Source organism: Sander lucioperca, chromosome 10, assembly GCF_008315115.2.
Source record: "Sander lucioperca isolate FBNREF2018 chromosome 10, SLUC_FBN_1.2, whole genome shotgun sequence".
In the NCBI taxonomy this organism is placed as follows: domain Eukaryota; kingdom Metazoa; phylum Chordata; class Actinopteri; order Perciformes; family Percidae; genus Sander; species Sander lucioperca.
In genome coordinates, this window is record NC_050182.1 from 37,165,181 (window position 1) to 37,185,435 (window position 20,255).

At 42.3% G+C, this 20,255-nt stretch overlaps 1 protein-coding gene across 2 annotated transcripts in view; it reads right to left on the reverse strand.

Moving 5' to 3' along the window:
* Positions 1-7,230: 7,230 nt before the first annotated feature.
* The window catches only part of rspo2 (R-spondin 2), a 74,754-nt gene continuing 61,729 nt past the window's right edge, over positions 7,231-20,255 (reverse strand). The window contains exon 6 of one of the 2 annotated variants that reach the window (XM_031278364.2): positions 7,231-8,728. In XM_031278364.2, coding sequence (XP_031134224.1) covers positions 8,613-8,728 — 116 coding nt within the window. In that variant the 3' untranslated portion in view covers positions 7,231-8,612. The remainder of the gene's footprint in view (positions 8,729-20,255) is intronic. The other variant, XM_031278365.2, reaches the window with a different exon arrangement.

Genomic DNA, 20,255 nt, shown 5'->3' on the forward strand with positions numbered 1-20,255 from the left:
GAAGTTTAACTGACAAGTAACCGCGATCAGCTTCGTGGATAGGATATGGAGCAGGGGACTGACAACGACATAACCAATCACACTATGACAGACACTCCACTTAGCACCAACTGCAATGTTTAATTTTAAATGAAAGTATCCTACTGGCAGTCTGGCACACGTGGGTGCTCAGTATTTTCCGTGGGTGCTCAAATATCGGGGCGTATGAGTCAGGTGATCACCAACGTCCTTAGGACACATTATCTGGGAACCATGAATGTCACGGAAACCCATCTATTAGTGACTGACATGGCCTTCCCTGCTGCCAGTATGGCTAAAAATTACAATTTTATGGTATTTTCTAGCAAAGTTTATTAGTTAACTTGACTCTATGGATGGTAAAATACAAAACATTTTACAGACCAGTTTCTCTTTAGTGAGTGATACCTTGCGAGTAATACGTTTTTTACGTGAATATCTAAAACTCTGGAATTGCTTTCTATTAATGGCCCCCTTGATTGGATCCAGAGGTCCACATTATGTACAATATTGCCTGTAATATCTCATTTGACTGCTATTGTTTCAGACTCTTAAACGACAGATTAGTCATCACTTTCTACAGTTAATCACTTAAACCAGCAACAGCAGAGAGCGGAGTGTGAACCAGAGGCTCCACCGCAGGTCACACTCCACAGCAAAGGCTGGGAGCCATTCACACACGCACGCGCACACGCATGCACACACACGCACACACACACACACACACACACACACACACACACACACACACACACACACACACACACACACACACACACACAAAATCAGGGCTGAGAACCACTGACATTAGGTCAAGACCTCCTCTACGACTGAGTTGATTAAACACGTTTCTACAACCCACACACTGCCCAATAAAATGTGTTGTGCTGAGGATGAGGACTGTGTTGCACACACTGGGAGCATCACTGGCTCCAGGCTTCCCAGAGAGCCCAGCTCAGCCAGGGAGACTGAGGTACAACACGCTGCTGCAGCGGCTCCACTTCCACCTCCTCGCTGTGCCTTGAGGGAGCAATCAACCTCGCTTCTTATAAGAAGGATAATGCCTGGTTGTACGTGTGTATATGTATGAATGAATATTTCCTCCACAGACCCTCCAAGTGGAGGCAAAGGTTGCTTCGGAACCATGGCGCTGCATAATCGAGTCTTGAATGAAGGCGGCGGGGGGAGATAAACATTCCTGGACAATGAGAGTCTCCTTTACCCCCTGCTGTGCTCATACCCACTTAAAATGTGCTTACCCATAATGCAACACTTGGCTCAAGTGAATAGCCCCCCTGGAACCAGTGCAGTGCCACTACAGAATAACACAGCCCCGCTCCTAGAAGCCACAAGTGTCAGCTATGGTTCAGATACAAGCCTTCTGGGCCCTTAGTGAGCACATTATATCCAATTCAACTGGTCTTAATATACTTTAATAAGACCTGTTTTTGATTAATTCTCCCTTGAAACCGGTAGTAACACGGCTACTAGGCACATATAAAAATTGAATGAATGGAGTAAGGCTGCCAGAGAGTCAGAAGGGGGAAAATAGAAATCCTTGTGGATTTGTCCTCACCAGCTGGCTCTTGAGCCCTATATAATGCCTGTGCCCATGGCTCTGAGAGCACCAGTATAGAGGAAATATTTGCCCAGCCTGTAATGTGTTTAAGGTGCGCAGTATGATTCAGTTCAGGTCATAAAGCCCGTGTGTGTCACATCCTGAGAGAGGAAGGACAGAGCTGCTCTGCTCTATATTCCCCGCAAGTGAACAGGGACAATGGCTTTGTGTTGTGTTTGGATCCCAATGTAAAAAAAGCAAGGCTTTTTAGAGCAATATGAGGTTAAATAAGCCCAAAATACTTACAGCACCCATAGGAAACATCACACTGGGTTGTTATAGAAATGCCTGTCTGTTCCATGTAGATGGTGATAAAAAAAAATCCTGTCCCCCCCGCTGCACCTGCGGTTATGAGGCCTAACCGCAGAAACACTACCACAGCAAGTGACCATAAATATTCCCCGATTTGTCAAATCAAGCACAGCATGGTGATATTAATGCGTAAGGTGAGCGTGAAGGACATTAATCTTTTGTACTTCCTGTTCAGCAGGTGAAGCAGATGTGGAGGGACTAAATAACTGGGATTGTACTTCCAGTACGGCTCAGGATCTATTTTTTCCAGTTTCCCGTTTCAAATGTCTTTGCAGAAAAGCAAATAACTGTCACAGACAATTAGCTTTTATTGAAGAACATATTTATTTTTGGGATTAACTTGTAGCCTAGCAACTCCAAATGAAGCCAGAAGAAGCCAGAGAGTTGACTTTGGATTGCATTTTTGCAATTAGGAGCGAGTTTAGTAATAAAAGTCCCCCATTAATGCCACCATTTAGCGGGCTTGTACACACCATGATGGCTCACATATGGCAAACTTGTTCAAAATATTAAGATCTGCTTATCCTTTGACACCACTATGTTCCTACTCATTGCTGTTACAGCCTCTGCCAAACACCATGGCTAACCCATACGAAGATTAATGATTCCAGATTTCCCTCAGCTCTAAGGGCAAGCGATGGCTCAGTATATAGTTATTAAAAACTGCAAATTATTACAACATTTATTATCCCGGGCAATCTCATTTGCCCCACTAATGTCATAACTTCCATTTCTGCCATCTGCATTGGAACGAATGTGTCACATGTGCCACAACTGCACACTCACAGTAAGTTAATATGTAGAGCAGAGGTCCCCTCCCTCAGCCTCGCACTGCATTGCGAGCAGTGGTGGGCAAGATACTCAGGAAGTGTAATACGTTCCTTTTGACTTATTACTCCTTAAAAAAGTAATGATATTACCTTAATTCTTACTTTGTATCAAAAGTAATTAGTTAACTCGCTCTGCGTGCACAAGGCGAGAGAGGAGAGGGACGCTGCTCTGCTCACAGTGACATGTTGCATGGCATCGATGTTCCCACCCAGACAAGCCTTTATACATTTTGTTTTTTTATTTTATTGTTTATTTATCAGGGACAATACCTATAACATTATCATAACCAGATGTGAAAGATGCAAGGTGTTAAGGACATCTAGCTTAGACGCTAATTTGCAGTCCTTGTCCCTGGTCAGGCTTTTACAAAAACAACAACACAACAAATCTTTAGGGCCCTATCTTGCAGGGGCAGTGCAGCGCAAAGCCCGACGCAAGCGTCTTTGCTAGTTTAAGACCGACGCAGTTGTCAATTTCCCGTCCAGCGCCTGCGTCATTTAAATAGCAAATGCACCTGCGCCCATCTTTGCGCCCATGGGCGTGCTGGTCTTACAGGGAGGTGTGTTCAGGTGCATTCTTGGCGTATTGCTATCTTGAGGCAGCGGAAAGTGATCGCACCATTGACCAACAAAAACCTGGTCTAAAGCCAATAGCGCAGCATTTCATTGTTTTTTTAACAGCAAATTAGTAAAATGTGCCTAGGCTCATGCACAGCTCGTGCACACTATGCTTGTTACACTTGCAAAACATTACAAATAAAAATATTATGGTGCAAATCTGCCATAATAGCAATGCGCCAAGGTACATACGCGGCTGGCTTTTAAAGGGAATGGGAGATGACACTCTGATTGGTTTATTGCATGTTACGCCCAAAACACACCTATGATTAATGAAGACACTAAGTACAACCCTTTTGAACCATGGGCCCGGTGCACGGAACCTTTTATTGCCGTCAAACTTGCAAAAGTGGATTCGTACACGCCCTAAACGCACCTGCGCCATGCGCTTCACGCTGTGCGCTTAGATCGTTAAAATAGGGCCCATAATCTATAAAACTTTCAAAAAATACAGAAAGAAAAAAAATACATAAAAGAGCTAAGAGACACCATTACTGCTCACATCTCTGTTGTTGTTTAAGCCATAATTTGGCTTTTGTGTTAAACACTTTTAGTTCTGTTTGGGATTTAAGTACCGTGGGTAAAGAATTCCATAAGTGTTCACCCTTTACTGACCTGAGGAGGTATTGACCAAAATTTGTTCTGCACATTGGGACTCTACAGTTCTGGTTAGCTACTCCTCTTGTCGTGGTCTGGCCATTATTTCTCCGTGTAATGAGTTTAGACACCGCGCCAGGGGCCAGCCCTTTCAAACACTATGCAAAATTTATAAAATTGTCAAAATTCGAAAGTATTCCATCCGTCATCTTCCATCCTTCGTTTCGCTTTTTGGCTCGTAGCCGATGTGACCTGACCTGCCGCGCGCTAAATTACAACAAGCTTACACGTCACGTCATCATATAAGAAGGCCTGCCTGGGACAATAAAAGCAAATCACATTCAGGTAACACAGCGTTACTTGGATTAATAACTGTAATAGAATTACTGTTTTTTTTATAATTTTATAATTCCGGAAAAGAAGTGCCCAACAATGTATTGTGAGGTACAATATAGTGTGTACAATAGATGCTCTTACGTGCCTTAATAACCGGCTTTGAAAACACAGATTGCTATCACTGATCTATACAGTAACAGTGTAGAGCCCACTGGGTCATTTCCTCCTAGTGGTTTCACTTGTTGTGCCTTTGAAGCAGGCTTTAATAATAGGACCCAACAGAAGTAATTAAAAACACTCTCTGTCAGATTAAAAGGGAGCTTCAGTCCCAGCCACCTAACCACATTCAGCACAAACAGTAAAACACACGCACACGCACAGAGGCATGCGTGCACACATACATACAGTTCACAGAAGTGGTTTACACAGAGAGGACCATTACTTCTGATGTGTGGATGACTGCTAACCCTCTTAACAACACTGGGAACACTATCAGTGTCCAGTTTCTCACAGCAGTAGTAAAAAAAAAAATGAAATGAGTGGATTGATGTCAAAGGGGAAAGGTGAGGTGAAATAAAGACACCCATTTCTTCAAAATGTGTCATGTGATTCTCTCTGTATCCCCTTTTTTTCCGTTGTAGATGCTGCAATGTGTGCTGTAGTGGTGGTCTTGTGCTTAATGAATCCACTTCAGTGCAGTTCCTCTCCGTAAGCCTTTAGGTTTAATCCCTCAGTCTGGAGCAGTGATAGTCTGGCCCAGGGGATGACATCTGTGAATCGTTCATTAACTTGTAACCAGCAGCAGATGTCTTCAAAAACAACTCACAACATCTACGTCTTATTCCTTTTCCCTGCAACAGTCATTTTTGCTTCATTCATGGTGAGCCCAAATGGCTACACGGAGCCACTTATTGACCTAATATTTTAAAGGAATATGCAATTTTATGACAATGAAGACTCATGCGATGTTAAGGATTAAGCCTATTTGCAAAGAATATGCACTTTTTGGACAACAATGTTGCGTGTTATGGGGCCCTGAATGACAAAATGTGGTAAAAAGTTGTCAGACAAGTCAAAAATATAACTGAACACAAACGTTTTTTTCCTTATCCACCAATCAGTTGTCTTGAAATAAAAACATAATTAACTTGATTTTGTATTAGCTCATTGTATTTCTTTAACTCCCTCATTTTTGTGGTCTTGACACAACATTTCCTATTTTCCTTATGCATATGATAATGAGTCAGTGGTAGTCTCGCATTGCCAGACCTTCCTCCACAGCGCTGCGGAGGAGGGTCCGGCGAGTCCACACAGCATTCTGGGATGGGAGAAAAACATGCTCTGGTTTATTGGCATTCCTTTAAACCAATCACAATCGTCTTGGGTGGCGCTAAGCGCCAGACGGGGCCGCTGTGCCGCTGCTAAACCTGTGTACGTGTACGTTCAAAGGTTGTTTTAGTCGTGCAACAGAAAACTCAGATTGGACAGATAGTCTAGCTAGCTGTCTGGATTTACCCTGCAGAGATCTGAGGAACAGTTAACCATAGTCCTCAGAAATCCACCGGAGTTTAAAATTACAACACAAAGAAGGCGGAAGGTAACGGACATCCGGCCAAAAAAAGTGACATCCGGCGGGAATAATTATAGTTATTATAAGTTATTAGTTGACACATGTAAATGTATCGAACCTTTAGAATTTTGGCACTTTTTACAAAATACGGCGTCAGTTTCTCTGTGACACTCAGTCATCTTCGACATTTTGTAGATGAAGTGTGAGATTTAATGCCTTCTGTCTCTTTAATATCATAACGTCTTGTTGGCTAAAATGTTTAAGCTACTGTTTCTAAGTTTATAAATTGATGCGACAGGCCGAACACAGTATGCAGGAAGTAGGTGGTTAACATGCACTGGTTGGACGAAAGTTAGCTTTAGCTATGTCGCTTATTATTATTTGTATAGGATGTAGTCCATTATATTTTTGCCTTTAAACTTTTACTACATTTCGTCGGTTTTCGGGGTTCCATAGCGCAAATGTCACTCTGTGGAAGTGTAAAGCTATGTATGTATATGTATCTATATATGCCGTGCCACTTTGAACACCTGTGAAAGATGTTTAGGCATATAAAACTGCTCAGCATTAGGCCTTAAGATAGGCATGGAGCATATGAAGAGTTGGGTATTTCAACACTGACAGCTTCTCTATGGAAATATCATGTGTGACTTCAGGCGGGTTAACCAGAGCAGGAAGAATGTGGTCTGTGTCTCCCAGAATGATATATATGTGACACAGTCTGATTCATCTGCTACTGTGCATCCATAAGCTGTCTGGCAGATTTAGCTTCTTTATTTTATTTTTTTTTTTTTACTTTTGGGACAATGATTACATAGAGTGGATCTCGAGCTAAATTAGCCATGGCTTGCATTAAACATTTTAATGTTTATGACATTCTTTTCTTTGCCCATGTACCAGGCAGATTTAGCCTAGAGAAGACTTTTTGGATGTGTTTATTTGGTGTTTTGTGGACCACAAAAGTGAATAAGTGCGACATGCATCGCATAAAGAGGTGATCGAAACTGTGTGTGTGTCTGTGCGGGCGTTACGGTACGATGTTGGAAATGAATGAGCCACCAACGACATGCACTGGTTTTGTACCATTCATGAGGATACGTCATCGTGAATTACAGGCCCTTAACAGTGCAGTCATGCTGTTTAGGCCAAATCGACCATATCCAATCCTTTGGCTGGAGGTAGTACTTGTGTCATGCAGCACAACGTGATGGATTTCACAAATGTTTTTTTTTAAATCACATAATTGCACACTGAAGTGAGACAAGGAAACAGCAGTTTCGGAGTTTAGCCACATATATTATAGCCATAGACAATAATGAAAGGCTTCATAGTACAGTCACATGAAATGTATTTTAATAAAACACAATGTACACATATGCAGTCCTATGACCATACATTTGCTGGATCCTAATCATTAAACCTAGAATATGTCAAAGCATAGTTTTGTCTTTTTTATTTCTTCTTGAAAACATTGAAATCAGTAGATGAGGTCAAATGAATGTAATAGAAGACTTTGAATGACATCAGAACAAAAACTTTTTTCCATGTGTTAAAGATATGCACTGTTATAAGGACCTCAAAGAATATTTCAGCATATAAGAGAAACAGTATGAGGCAAACGTTCTCACTGAACAAAAAAAGTACAAAATAGAATTAATAAATAAATCAAATATATACCATATAAATGAAATAGCTATGTGGCGGCTATGTTTATTATTTGTTTTTAATCATTTTAATCTGTAGCTTGGTATTACAACCGTTTAATCTCTAAAACATTTAGAATGGTGAACAAGTCAATACTGAAAATACAGTAATAAGCTTTCATAATTAGATAAACTATGTACACATGAGTCTGTTGCCATGCTTGTCAAACAACTAAATTTCTTCTTTTTTATATCCACACTATACAGTTAGAGCATAAAGCGGTTTGAACGTAAACAGTTTGTGCTGAGAATAAAATACTTTGCAACTACGCATGGTAATTTCTTTAATATTACTCTCAAAAATGTACATAACATAAAGGCCACACATGGGAACGCTCCGTCTCCATTTAGAGGGGAAGGTGAGGGTAGTTTTAACATAAATATAGGAACAAAAAAACTGTCTCTTTCAGTTCCAGATGCCCTTTTCTTGTCCATCAGCATCATTTGCTTCAGTCAAATCTCTATCGTCGCTTCATCTTCTCTCTTTTTTACATCTTCCCTGGTCTGACCACCCCCCCACCCCCCCACCCCCACTGCCAACTCCCTCGCTACCTCTCCTATCCGCCTCCCTCTATCCGGCTCTCCCGCCTCCAGTCTCTGGCTGCCCCTGCGTCTTCCATCACTCTGCACGCTTAATGGCATTGTTAACGACAGGAAATGAGTTCGGTAAAGTTGACTGTAAAGGTCCACAAGGCAAGGCAAGGGGTGGGGCTGAGATTCACCTGGCTGGTTACTGCAGCTGAGGGGGGGGGGAAAGAAGCAGCGGGAGGCATGAAGCATGTGTTTAGTGTGTTGATACCGATATCGTACGTTAGACATATATATATATATTTGTAATGACGGACTTGTGAGTTATGGTTGTGTTTTCCGGTGTGCGCGCGGTGGTGGGGGTGGAGGGGGGGGGGGATTGTTGTGATAGTTGTCGGTCGGAATATGGGTGCAGCAGCGGCTAGCAGCGTTGCGTTGGTTTCTTTGTTCAATGGGAAGTCTAGTTTCGAGTTTTTTAGTCCTCACTGGCTGGAGCGCGCGGAGGCCAAGTGGTCACTGTGCTGGTTCTGGGCCCGAAACCGCAGCCTCTGCTTGTTCTTCTTCTTTGGTTCTTTGGGTCGCTGCTTCCCTGAGCCATCTGGGGGGAGAAAAAGAGAAGTGGTTATCCCTTTGATCAGTGCTACCCGCACTTGTTAGATTCTCCAGGTAACGGCTTTCCTGTGTTTCAGACAACCTCATGTCAAAGTCCTTCTACTCAATGCAATGTGATCCATTTCTATAGCAAATGTGACATGACTACCAAGGCAGAATTACCAGCAGGGCAAAGCGGCCCCAGACACTTAGGGGCCCTGAAGGCCAAAGGTTTTATGTGTGGCAATTACTTTGTGGTAACTTGCAAATGAGTTTGTAAATCGGTCAATAGGTGCCGACATCTTGTTGTTGCCCCAGGGCCCCGTGGTAGCTTAATCCAGCCCTGCATGTAATCAACCAAGCTAGTATTTCCTAATAAATTCTCATCTTTTTCGACAAAAATATGTACTTCTGTTAGCTTAGTCCTTATAGGGAGACTGACGAGAAGCTCTGACGCATCCATACGAAAAAAGAATCTAAAACGTCAGCATGTATCAGGTATTTTGTTTGTGAAAAGATCCATGCAGTCCCACACAGAAAAACAGATCCATCACATAACCTCATTGACCTGGCCTCGCTTTAAAGAGATTGTTGGCAGCAGCGTGGTGCTGCACTAAGCATATTTGCTTTTAGTGCACCAGGGACAGGGCTGTAGTATTGGTGACTGCACTCACACTTGAATACTTGAATACAGTCAGACTGAATGTTGTGTTGAATTTGTACCTGTACCTAACAACCAGTGATGGGATGGCGCAACATATTGATGGGTACAAAGTATTGCTTTTCAAGCAACAGATTGATGACCAGTGAGCTTCACTTCTATTGACTTTACTGTAACACGGAGGTATGTAAAAGCACAGTCATGAAACAGACTGCTGTGGAATAGATTACGTGAACTCAATATGCTTATTCTGGGCTGGAGTCCTCAGGATTTGGGCCTTGGATTTAATTCCACCATCCAAGAGTTGGGAAAATGTAAAAAGATAAAGGTGATGGAATAGGAAGATAAGCACTTGAAATCTGTTTTGATTTGCACTACAAGCAACTACAAAAGAATCAAAAGTGTGCTTCGAGTATCATAAATGAATCATAAAGATTTCGTAAAAGCCCTTACAGATGTCTTACAAGTTCTGCAACTTTTGCCAATTTAAAAGGCTGCACTACATAAAGAAGTGAACCTTATATGAGGAAACATCACATATCAGGTCTTGCTTTGCTCCACCACTCGGGACTGAACCTCAGTTTTCACTACCACTGCAATAGAGAGGGGAGATAAGTATGGGAAGTTGCATAACTCTCTATCCAAGTTGGAAAGGTCCCCCAGCCCAAGGTTAATCCATCCCAGGTTTCACTGGGACAGGCAAGGCATGCTGGGAACTGACTTCCTGCTCTCATGGAAGCTTGTGTGGTGGAGGTTCTGCACCCACGGCTCTCGGTGACAGAGAAAACTCTGGCTACCGAACCGCAAGGCAACAATCTGGCTGCCAAGGCCACAAATAAGATAACGAGGTGTGTGTGCGAGATGGATGTGTGGGAGGGGGGGAGTGAGTGTGAGGGAATTTAAGGGAAAAGAAAATCTAATGGGGGGAAAAGTGGAGTAAGGCTTGGATGATGAGACGCTATCTGAATCCTGATCTAGAACACATAGAAACAAGCCACGCCATGGTTCGCAGAGGGGGGAAGCACAGGAAAGCGCTACAGAAAAACAAGTCTCGCCGTTTCCTTGCCTGATTCGTGGTCTTATTACTGCACTTGTTGGAGATTTTTCTCTCACGAAAAACAGGTAACGGTGTGTAAAATGTGGCATTATCTCTAATTACCTTCTCATATGTGCTGGCATTGCGGTGGCCTTTTAAGCACCCCTACAAAAGACCTATTTCCCATTCTCAGGGCTACACTGTGAGGTCGATTTGAAAATTTTCACTCGTTTAAGCCGACACGCATGAGAAAGCAAGATATTGCTCTGCTAACAGGGTCTCCCAATGAATAATACAGATGCATGCAAACATCAAACCATCTCAGAGCTATTTCCTGCAATTAATCTAATCTTGTTATTTTGAGTCACATTGCCAATCTGAGCCATGGCAATAAAGTTTCTCGCACACAGCTCCTAGTTAAAATCACCCTTTGAAAACAACTTTCACATCTCTTCCATCAACATCTCATGGACTTCAACTGAAAAATATGACTTTGGGGGACTTTGTACACTTGCTTAGCTGATGCCACTTTGGATTTTTTTTTTTTTTGCATGATTTACGCTACGTCAAAGTAAATCTGCAGCTGAAAGGCATTTGGCCTATAGGTTTGTTTTCCTAATTGCTCTTTAAAGAGGTAATTTTCATTCAAAACAGTGTTGCTAGGTGCCTGATAAACACAGCTTACAGTGCAATCAACTCAAGACGAATTACATTTGACGGCAATAAAGTACATGATGCAGCATTAAACTCCCTCTGTAACGGGCAAAGCCTTCGTGGGCCATTCCTGGGACGCAGGGCTGCATTTAAACTGAAAAAGCCTGCATTTACAGCAACTGCTTGAAAAACAAAGACATATGTGAGTGTTAGGTTAAAACATACTTTTTCCTGGCTAGTTCAGGAGTGGGCAGGGGATCTTCAATCCAAAGAGTTTTAACGCTCTTTTGTAACAGCGCTTACAACGCACGAACACACACACACACACACACACACACACACACACACACACAAAACTGCAGGAAAGAAACAAATTCAGCAACTGCACATGCAGACTGAGTTCATGCAATGCAGATAGGTTGCATAGATACCCTAATTAGTCAAGACATTGATAAGACAACTGTTGAAAGCTTTGTGATCAAACTAACTCATATTATTTTACCCCTTACATCCTTCTTTCCTTCCTTTTTTTTGCAGTAATTGCAAAACTGAGCCAAAAAAACTAGCCACAGCTAGCCTTAGCTAATTCTAAATGCATCCAGCTGTTATTGCAAAAGATAAATATCCATTTTGATGAACTGATATCTTGCTTTTCTACATATCTAAATAAGGTAGCTAAATCTTGTCAGCTGTCAAGACAGCGTACAAGTCAAATTATCATGCTCCACATGGGATTTACAAAACACTCTTCCAAAAAGAATGAAAAGAAAGAAGACAGTTAGGGAAGTTTTTACAGCAGGAACCAAATCCACTCAGTTGATGCCAGACGCCTGATGCTGAAGCTTTCCACTTGTACCCTTATAAATCACCAGATTCTGGATATTGTATCTGATATGGCTATCGTGTTCTTACAAAACCCAGTGTACTGATAAGTCTCCATGTTATTTTTTTTTTCTTTATTATTTTGTTTCCTTGCAGACAATGAATCCTTTCAATCAAACTCAACACAGAAGTGCTAAACTTGTTTCAAGCTTCAGCTGAAACCCCCCCAAACTAACTGATGAGACATCATGAACTCACCTCCACATCAATATCAGACCACATTTTATAACCCAATCTCAACGCTGACAGCTAGAGGGCAACCAATCCCCACACAAGCCCCTTCCCCCAGCATCTGATTCTAGAGAGATGGTCTATCATATCTAACCAAGAACTCCCGTTCAGCCTTTCCTCAGGGCACCGTGCACTCACTGAACACTGGAGCTTTCATCATCTCATATTTACGGCCGATGTAATCACTTAAGCTGATTACCAGGGTTCACAGAGGAAACAGTTTAATTTGCCTGGAAAGAAATGATTAACTCATCTCAATTGCTTTCAAAACCAAGAACAAATTCTTAAATCTTAGAGCATGTAAAGATAATTTTGTCTTGGAAGGCACGGTAGGTTTTAAATCATCTACTGTCTTTGTGTTGCGTCGTAACTGGCACAGTAAGGATCAAATCACAGGAGTGTGGCTTTTATCAGGAAATTAGAATCCTTTTTTTGTTTTGTTTTTTATACTTTTCTTTCCGTTCTGGCTGCATTTACTATCACTACTGCAAACCATAATTTCACCAATGTTTAGTTTTGCTTCGTAGATACGATCTTCCTCTGCCAGCTTGACATGTGGGTTTGAGTTTGAAAATGAAAATTCAATCAAACAAACAAACACAAATCTCAAGAGCAAATCAAAATGTTTTGTATTTCTGAATCAGAAACAGAGCCTGTGGTAGGACGGTTGTTTATCGCTGTCAAAAATGACCTTTGTGGAAGTCTTTTATGTGTCTGCGAGTGTGTGTGAGTGAGTGAGTGAGTGAGTGATATACATCCCCTTTATGCCTGTGCATCAGTGATTGTGAGATTCTATATCACCTATGTGAGCTTGAGAAATACTTAATGTCATTTTCAATCGTTTCAGCTGCCAAGCCAGTGAGAAAAAGAAATATTAAACTCCTGTTGCACGCACTGTGGTGGACGTTCCTCAATAACCTCTCAAAGCCAGCCGGAATCCACCGCTTTCTCTTTTTCTTCCCCGCCATTCTGCTTCTCCCGTCTCCCTTTTTCCCTCTCCGTGTCCCTGCCATTGCTATTTGAGGCTCTCAGCAATAATCGAGACGACGGCATGGTGAAGGTCCAACTAAGAGTTAAGCGCTATTAGACGTATCATATTATATGGCTCGCGCTCCAGAATAATATCTCCTTGCGGAACGGCAATATGACTACTTGTCCAACTGATGCTCTGAAAGATAATCAGTCAAATCCATATCCAGGGGGAAGGAAGCCAAAGCCAAAGCTCCCTTCATCAGCGTCAAAGCTAATATCTTTGTTTTGGAAAAGGGGACCAAAGTCAAGAATATGCATACGTTTACATGATAGTCAGTGTCATATTCTCTGAAATAAGGCTTTTATTCACCATTTTGTCACTCAGCAGGTTAGAAGATTTCTCTATGCAAAAGAAAAAACGTTGTTGTCTCTTTGCTGGCCCTGAGGCTACTGTGTGTGTGTGTGTGTGTGTGTGTGTGTGTGTGTGTGTGTGTGTGTGTGTGTGTGTGTGTGTGTGTGTGTGTGTTATCTGTATGTTGTCCTACAGTATAATCCCAGAGGCCATGACCTGCTAAAAAAGAGCAATGCACCGACTGTTGGCACAGGCCAAGTGATTTCATCCACTAACGGCTCCGGCGGCAGTGCAGGAATCGAAGGCCTAATCTTATCTCCATTGCTTGCGGTTTCAGAAAAGAATCGATGGCTGACCTCGAGAAGGCATTAAGACATACGGTAAATGGGATCCTGTACTGCTGAAAACTCTCCCCTGCTCTCCTGTTACCTCATCCCTCCACTTGACGCAGACGGTCAATTAATAACTTTCGTAGGACAAAGGGGGTGGGGGGTGGGGGGTGTTGGGCAGAAGAAAAAAAAAAAATCCAAAATTTTTCGGTTAACATTCGGGTGGATTTAAGGAAGGCAAAAACGGGATTTTTGGCGGCTCGTCTTTTTCATAAACAGGCCAAAGCGGAGGCCATTATTTGTGAGGGAAGGAGAGAACTACTGGCGCCAGTGAGATTTGATTTCAGTGGCAGAAATTGGATTAGCAGCCATTAAGGGCCTCCTCACACATACATTTATAATGCTGTGAAGGGGAAAGGATCTGTAGCCAGCCAGTGCTCTCTTTACTCACACACCGACAACTCCTCTGTCTGGGAAAAGGTTATGGATGCTGACACTGCCCTATTCGGCTGCCGAACCTTGTTTTCAGTTGATTTATAGGTGGGACACAGTGTATGACCTCAAGTGACCAATAGTTCATTAAGGCGTAGGCCGGAGGTAGGCCAAAACTTTTAACAGCTCTTTGTACTGTTTTGTACTTGTCTGCCTGCAGGGAACTGCTCTAGAAGGGTAATTTGACATTTGGATCAGACAGCATGATACAGATGAAAATAATGGCTATGTGTAAAAAGGTGGGACTTTGTAACAAATACAGACAAAAGTGAAAAAGCTACAATATTCGGGAAGAAAACTACTGGGAAATACTGCGGCAGAGACCCAGATGTCAGATGTAGGAAAAAAGAAATCAGCCTTTTGACAGAGAGGACCATCATTTACAAGAAGCTCATCTTGCCAACCAACTGACAAGAGGCTCTCTGCACAGCGTCACTTAGCCCTAACAAGGTTACTCTGGATCCTCCCCCCCCCCCCATGCTCTGCTTACTATCACCGCGCTGCGAGGCGAGAATGATGTAAAACATATGCATTCCGATTTTAAAAGCTAATGTCGGGATTAGGTCGGTCATTATTTTCTCATCTATGACCCAGCGGAGGATCTGCGCAGAGATTAAAAAAGCAGGTTAGCTCACCGCTCTGGCTCTTTGATGCTTTGTTTCACTGACAATAAGTTAAAGCGAAAACCCCACTCGGAGATTAACGTCTCTAAGCGGAGAAGTCCCGGCAAAACATGCATGACTGAGATGGTGATTAATACGCCTGATGGTCAGTGCAGACAGCGTGTTCTTTCCCCCTCTGGAGAAGGTCGATCACACTGGCAAGAAGCAGCCACAACCTGCCCAGTAAGGGGACAGAACGGATGATGTTACATATGACATTAAAGTTCTTCTCCATCAGTCTACTCAGAGTTCAAAGTCACGCTCCGCTGCGTTTCACAATACGGGGACTGTTTCCTTTGTGCTGTTTGGGTTACCACCTCTGGCTCGAGAGCTCAAAGGTACGTTATCAAGTAGAAACCTTCGATGACAGATGTTAAATTAGGCCAACTTCCAAAAAGTTCAAACAGTCAGAATTGGCTTTCCAGAGCTGTTTCCTCTAGTACACCTTCCCTTAAACACTTATGCTGTGTTTCAGAAATGTTGGAAAGTTGAGAATTACTTCTTCCTACTGTACTAGGAAAAATTAAATGGCATAATCCCTTAGGTCAGATTTCCAAGTTGGAAACTTGGGGCATGATTTCTCAGGTTTCTGAAACGCACTTTGATGCTGACATGTCAACATGGCACTGTAATCCTTAAAATACTCCTAAAGTCGATATACAGTGTTGTACTCTACAAATGCATTAAAACATCTGTGTGTCAAACTTAGTTCATTTAAGTTAATTGAAAAATGTAAGCAGTTTCTTGTTACTCATTGAAAAAAAATGACATTATTTTACATTACTCAGCCCAGCTCAGTGCCTTTAAACAACTCGGAAGCCTTCATGCAGCACATCTTCTGAGGTATATTGATTGATTGATTCTTTATTTATAAAGGACAACACACATTAATCAACATTTCTGTAAATGTGCCAGTGTTAGCCAGCCGGCTAATTTTCAACTGTAGTCCTTTGGCCAGATGATTTTAGACCAGAGCATATAACTAGCTTAGCAACTGTGACTGCACGTAACGCTCCAGAGGTCTCGTCCACACAGTGAAGCTGTGGGGCTAACACACCCTGCAACTCTAAACTAAACCACAGGGAAGAATGCAGGCTAAACCAATGTGGGCAAATACTGCATTCACGCAACTTCGCCGTGTTCATGCATTATTCCAAGAGGGGCAGCCCTAGTGCTAACCTTGTAGTCAAACCAGATAAATAGCCTAAAGTAGCTTATTTTGTTGCGTTACATTTGTAGCAGTTTGTTACCAAGTCAAACCAGATTCAAACAAACGGTGTATAGCTAAATAAATAAATTAGCTGCATTGATTGTATTAGTGTTAATATTGGATTTGATTGCGATGTAACTGTCAGCATTGTTGCATTTGCAGCCCTTTTGCGAACAGTTTCTTGACATATCATCGGTGACAGAAATTCCAGATATCTCCGACTTAGAATTTCAAGTCGGAGGCTGACGTGAAGGTTGTTTTTCCCCACTAGGCCGCTCGTTATTACAGTTTAAACGATATAACGTGAAAGCAGCAAAAGCTACCGATGCATACCTAGCAGCTAGGAAAACACAACACATAAATAAGACAACTTTGGAATTACCTGGAGGTGAGTTACTTTTTTGGTTATTATTTGGTAAAGGGATGGTTGACCGTGTTAAGTACTGTGATCAATGTTGAGTTTTTGATAAGTATTTCACTTTTAGAACACACTGACTTTTTGGGACTTTGTCTTATTCACCGTATCCCCCAGAGTTAGACAAGTCCATACATACCCTTCTCATCTCTGTGTGTGTTGTAACTCTGTCTGACGCACGCTAGCCTAGTTTAGCACAGATCCTGGAGGTAACCGGGTCCATCTAGCCTACTGCTCCCAATAAGTGACAAAATAACGCCAACATTTTCCTATTTATATGTTGGGATTTGTATAGTCACAGCGTGTACAAATAACAAGGTCACATGAGACAGCCATCTTCTAACCGTATATAAACTGGGAACTATATTCTCAGAAGGCGAAGCACTGCTACTTCTGCTACTTGGGCGGAGTGATTTGCTCGCAGCACACGAGAAGCCCCGTGGTGAGGAGCAGAGAGTAACAACGGTGCTTTTCAGGTGTTGCACTAATCACTCCGCCCAAGTGGCAGAAGTAGCAGTGCTTCGCCTTCTGAGAATATAGTTCCCAGTTTGTATACGGTTAGAAGATGGCTGTGTCTCATGTCACTTTTGCTGGACATTTCTTGTACTGTCACCAGTTTCACTACTGCAATACATGACTAGTGCAGCAGGAACATTCTTAAATGGAAAAAGTAGAAAAAAGTTGTTTACATGGAAAAATACACCGTGGCTTTTGAGCCTACATTTAAAAATGGCCATCGTTGTTGTACCCTGTACCCATTTGTTGCACAAATTAATTTCTAGTAACAGTTTTATATACACCATAAAAACAGAAAGTGTTTCATATAAACTCCACATCAAAATATAAACATGTCTCTCCTAAACTGCAACAAAGGCTACATTTCCTCATCCCAGTGGCAAAGCGGTTCAGCCATTATTCCTAAATGTCTGGTGGGGGTACCAGACACAGAGAAGAAGAAATTAGTTCTGAGTAGTTAAATCACATGACGTTATATGGTTTCTGGGCTATGACATCCTGCCAACTGTTAGGGTTTTCCCACTTCCGCTCGAAGCTGCCAAAATATAACGACTCGCCGTCCATCTTAAAAGCAAAAATGTGTACGCACGCTGTCGCCCCCTGCAGCAAGTAGACGTCATTTACAACCAGAAAGACGCCTGTTGTTATGTGACTCAGCCACTACAAAACTTAGAAAATGTGCCAGCCATTGAGGTTTGATACTCTCTCTTCATTATTCATTTTTTTAAATGAAGGCATATAACTGATCATTATCGACTTTTTTTCCCCCCACTAAATGGAACCTTGCTGTATTGCAGTGGCTTTACACAGCCAATGGTGTCATGAGGCTAACGTCAGCAGCCAGGCAGCGAACAGGCATCACGACCGGCCCGCTGAGTCTGATGCGCCTCGAAACCGCAGCACTCAGAGTGAAGTGAGCAGGCCCCCTCTGCGGTCTGCTATCTCCCGACTGACTCATCGACACATCTGGGCCTAAGTATATGGGGCTCTCCTGCCGTCGGGCACTTGGGTAAATGAGGGATAATTAGCTTTAGTTGACTTTAATGAATGGCTTAATGTTGTGTTTCATTTCTGATGAGAAAAATATAAAGCTCAGCACTTATCAAAGGGAGGCCCTGCGCTGATGTCCCTGTAGGCTTGCCGCTGGTGTGGGTCTGTTTGTTTTTGTATTTGTTGTGCGCATGGGGGCGAGGCGGGCTGAGCTGAAGATAGCTACAGCGTTTGAAGGAGTGGTTTCAAAATGTGACCGCAGATCCAAAGATCAGGAAACCTGCTGGGATACACAGTAGCAAATCCATCATTCTAGCAGCGAAGTTACTACAGATGTGGACTCTGTTTGTGTTCAAAGCTAGAAAAGGGCCATAGCACTCCACTTTGATTTCCATGTCTTCTACTGTGAATAAAGATGAGACCTCTACAGGCTTTGATCCATTTTATAATTCCGCACATGCTGTGATTCTAATCTTAGTTTCCGAAAAGTGTATTGCATTGAGCTGATGAAATCAATCATACAACAGACACAAAATCCCTCATGGATTTATTTGTTCTATTTAATCTTTGATAACCAGCTGCTCTCAAGCTACTCTGATATAACTGTCATCTACATTTCTGTGTCTTTACACTGATGCACTATCACTTGCCGCTGCAGCTCAATACTGTTCATTATTTTTGCAGAGCCATTAAGAAGTAAAAGCTAATAAAAGCTGTACTTGGCAGATCAATCTAGTGTACTTTTACACACTACCTTTTTATTTATTTATTTTTTACAACAAATCAGGCTTGGCATCCTCGGACTAATCAAGTGAAACACATTCACTCCAGAGGACCTCCGAGGAAAAGCACATCCTGCAACGGAGGTGACCACTTTGCACCGCTTTTAAACACATATTTGGAACACTTATTATTTATCCGAAGAGTGGGGGGGGGGCCTGGCTTGGGGATTTACCTGGCTCTGCCCCCTCCCATGAACCTCTAGGTCTTCACCAACAATCCCTCTGCATTATAGAACCCCAACTCACTTTATGGAGAGGAATAAAATGGTTGTTAACACAGCCATGAGGAGGCACGCAATAAGGTGTGCTAAGAGTAAAGGGCTTTCTGCAGGCCTATGGGGCTATGAGGTGGAGGAGGGAGGGATGAATGAGGGTTTCAACAAACAATCTGTCTACTACTGGCAGGTAGTACATGCTTAAAGTCCACGCTAGGGTGGACTTTGGTATGACGACATCCCAGCTCTCTGAAAACACATTCCCTCGTTTCCTCTCACCTCGCATGATTTCCTTACAGAAGAAGGAAAGCAAGTGAAGGAAACAGGGATGCAATTTAAGAACATGGAATGTACCAAAAATGGCATGCCTATCAAGGTTTCTCCATATGTGCTTGGGGCTGCAGTAAGAGCATTTTGGAGAGTTTGGAGAGGGGCGTCTTTTTAGCCTTTCCAAAGCCAGAAACACATAAACAAAAATGTAAAGAATGGATTAGGTATTGTTGGTCTGCTCCAATGTAAGCTGCAACCAACTACATGACCAGCTAACTAGCTCATTGCCGAGTAACCGAGCATTACTTCCAAGGCCAAAAAGCATTACCTAACTACATTAGTTTGTGTGGTTCAAGATTACAATAAAAAACAGCTCCAGTGTTACACTAGTGTTCCTCCACTGTGTGGAAGCCTGGTCCTGGATTCTATCAGAGTTTAAGGTAATGTTAGCAGCTCTGTCTTGCTTTTTATTGGATGAGCAACCCCCGGCCAAACTCATTACCAGAGAGCGGTACATTTGGCAAACATCGGACAGTCCTGATCCTAAAAGGCTTTTCTGTTGTAATGTAAAAATGAAAACATGCTGTTTGAAAATATGAAGTATATAAACTCTGCCAATGCAAAAAGAATGCAATAAATGTCTGATCTTTCACCTTCCTGTTAATGTTAACAACAACAGACAAAACCAGAAATCTTGGTGTAGTCATGGACTCAGACCTGAATTTTAACAGCCATATTAAGACAATTACAAAGTCAGCCTATTACCACCTTAAAAATATATCAAGGGTTAAAGGACTTATGTCTCAGCAGGACTTGGAAAAACTTGTCCATGCTTTTATCTTCAGTAGACTTGACTACTGTAACG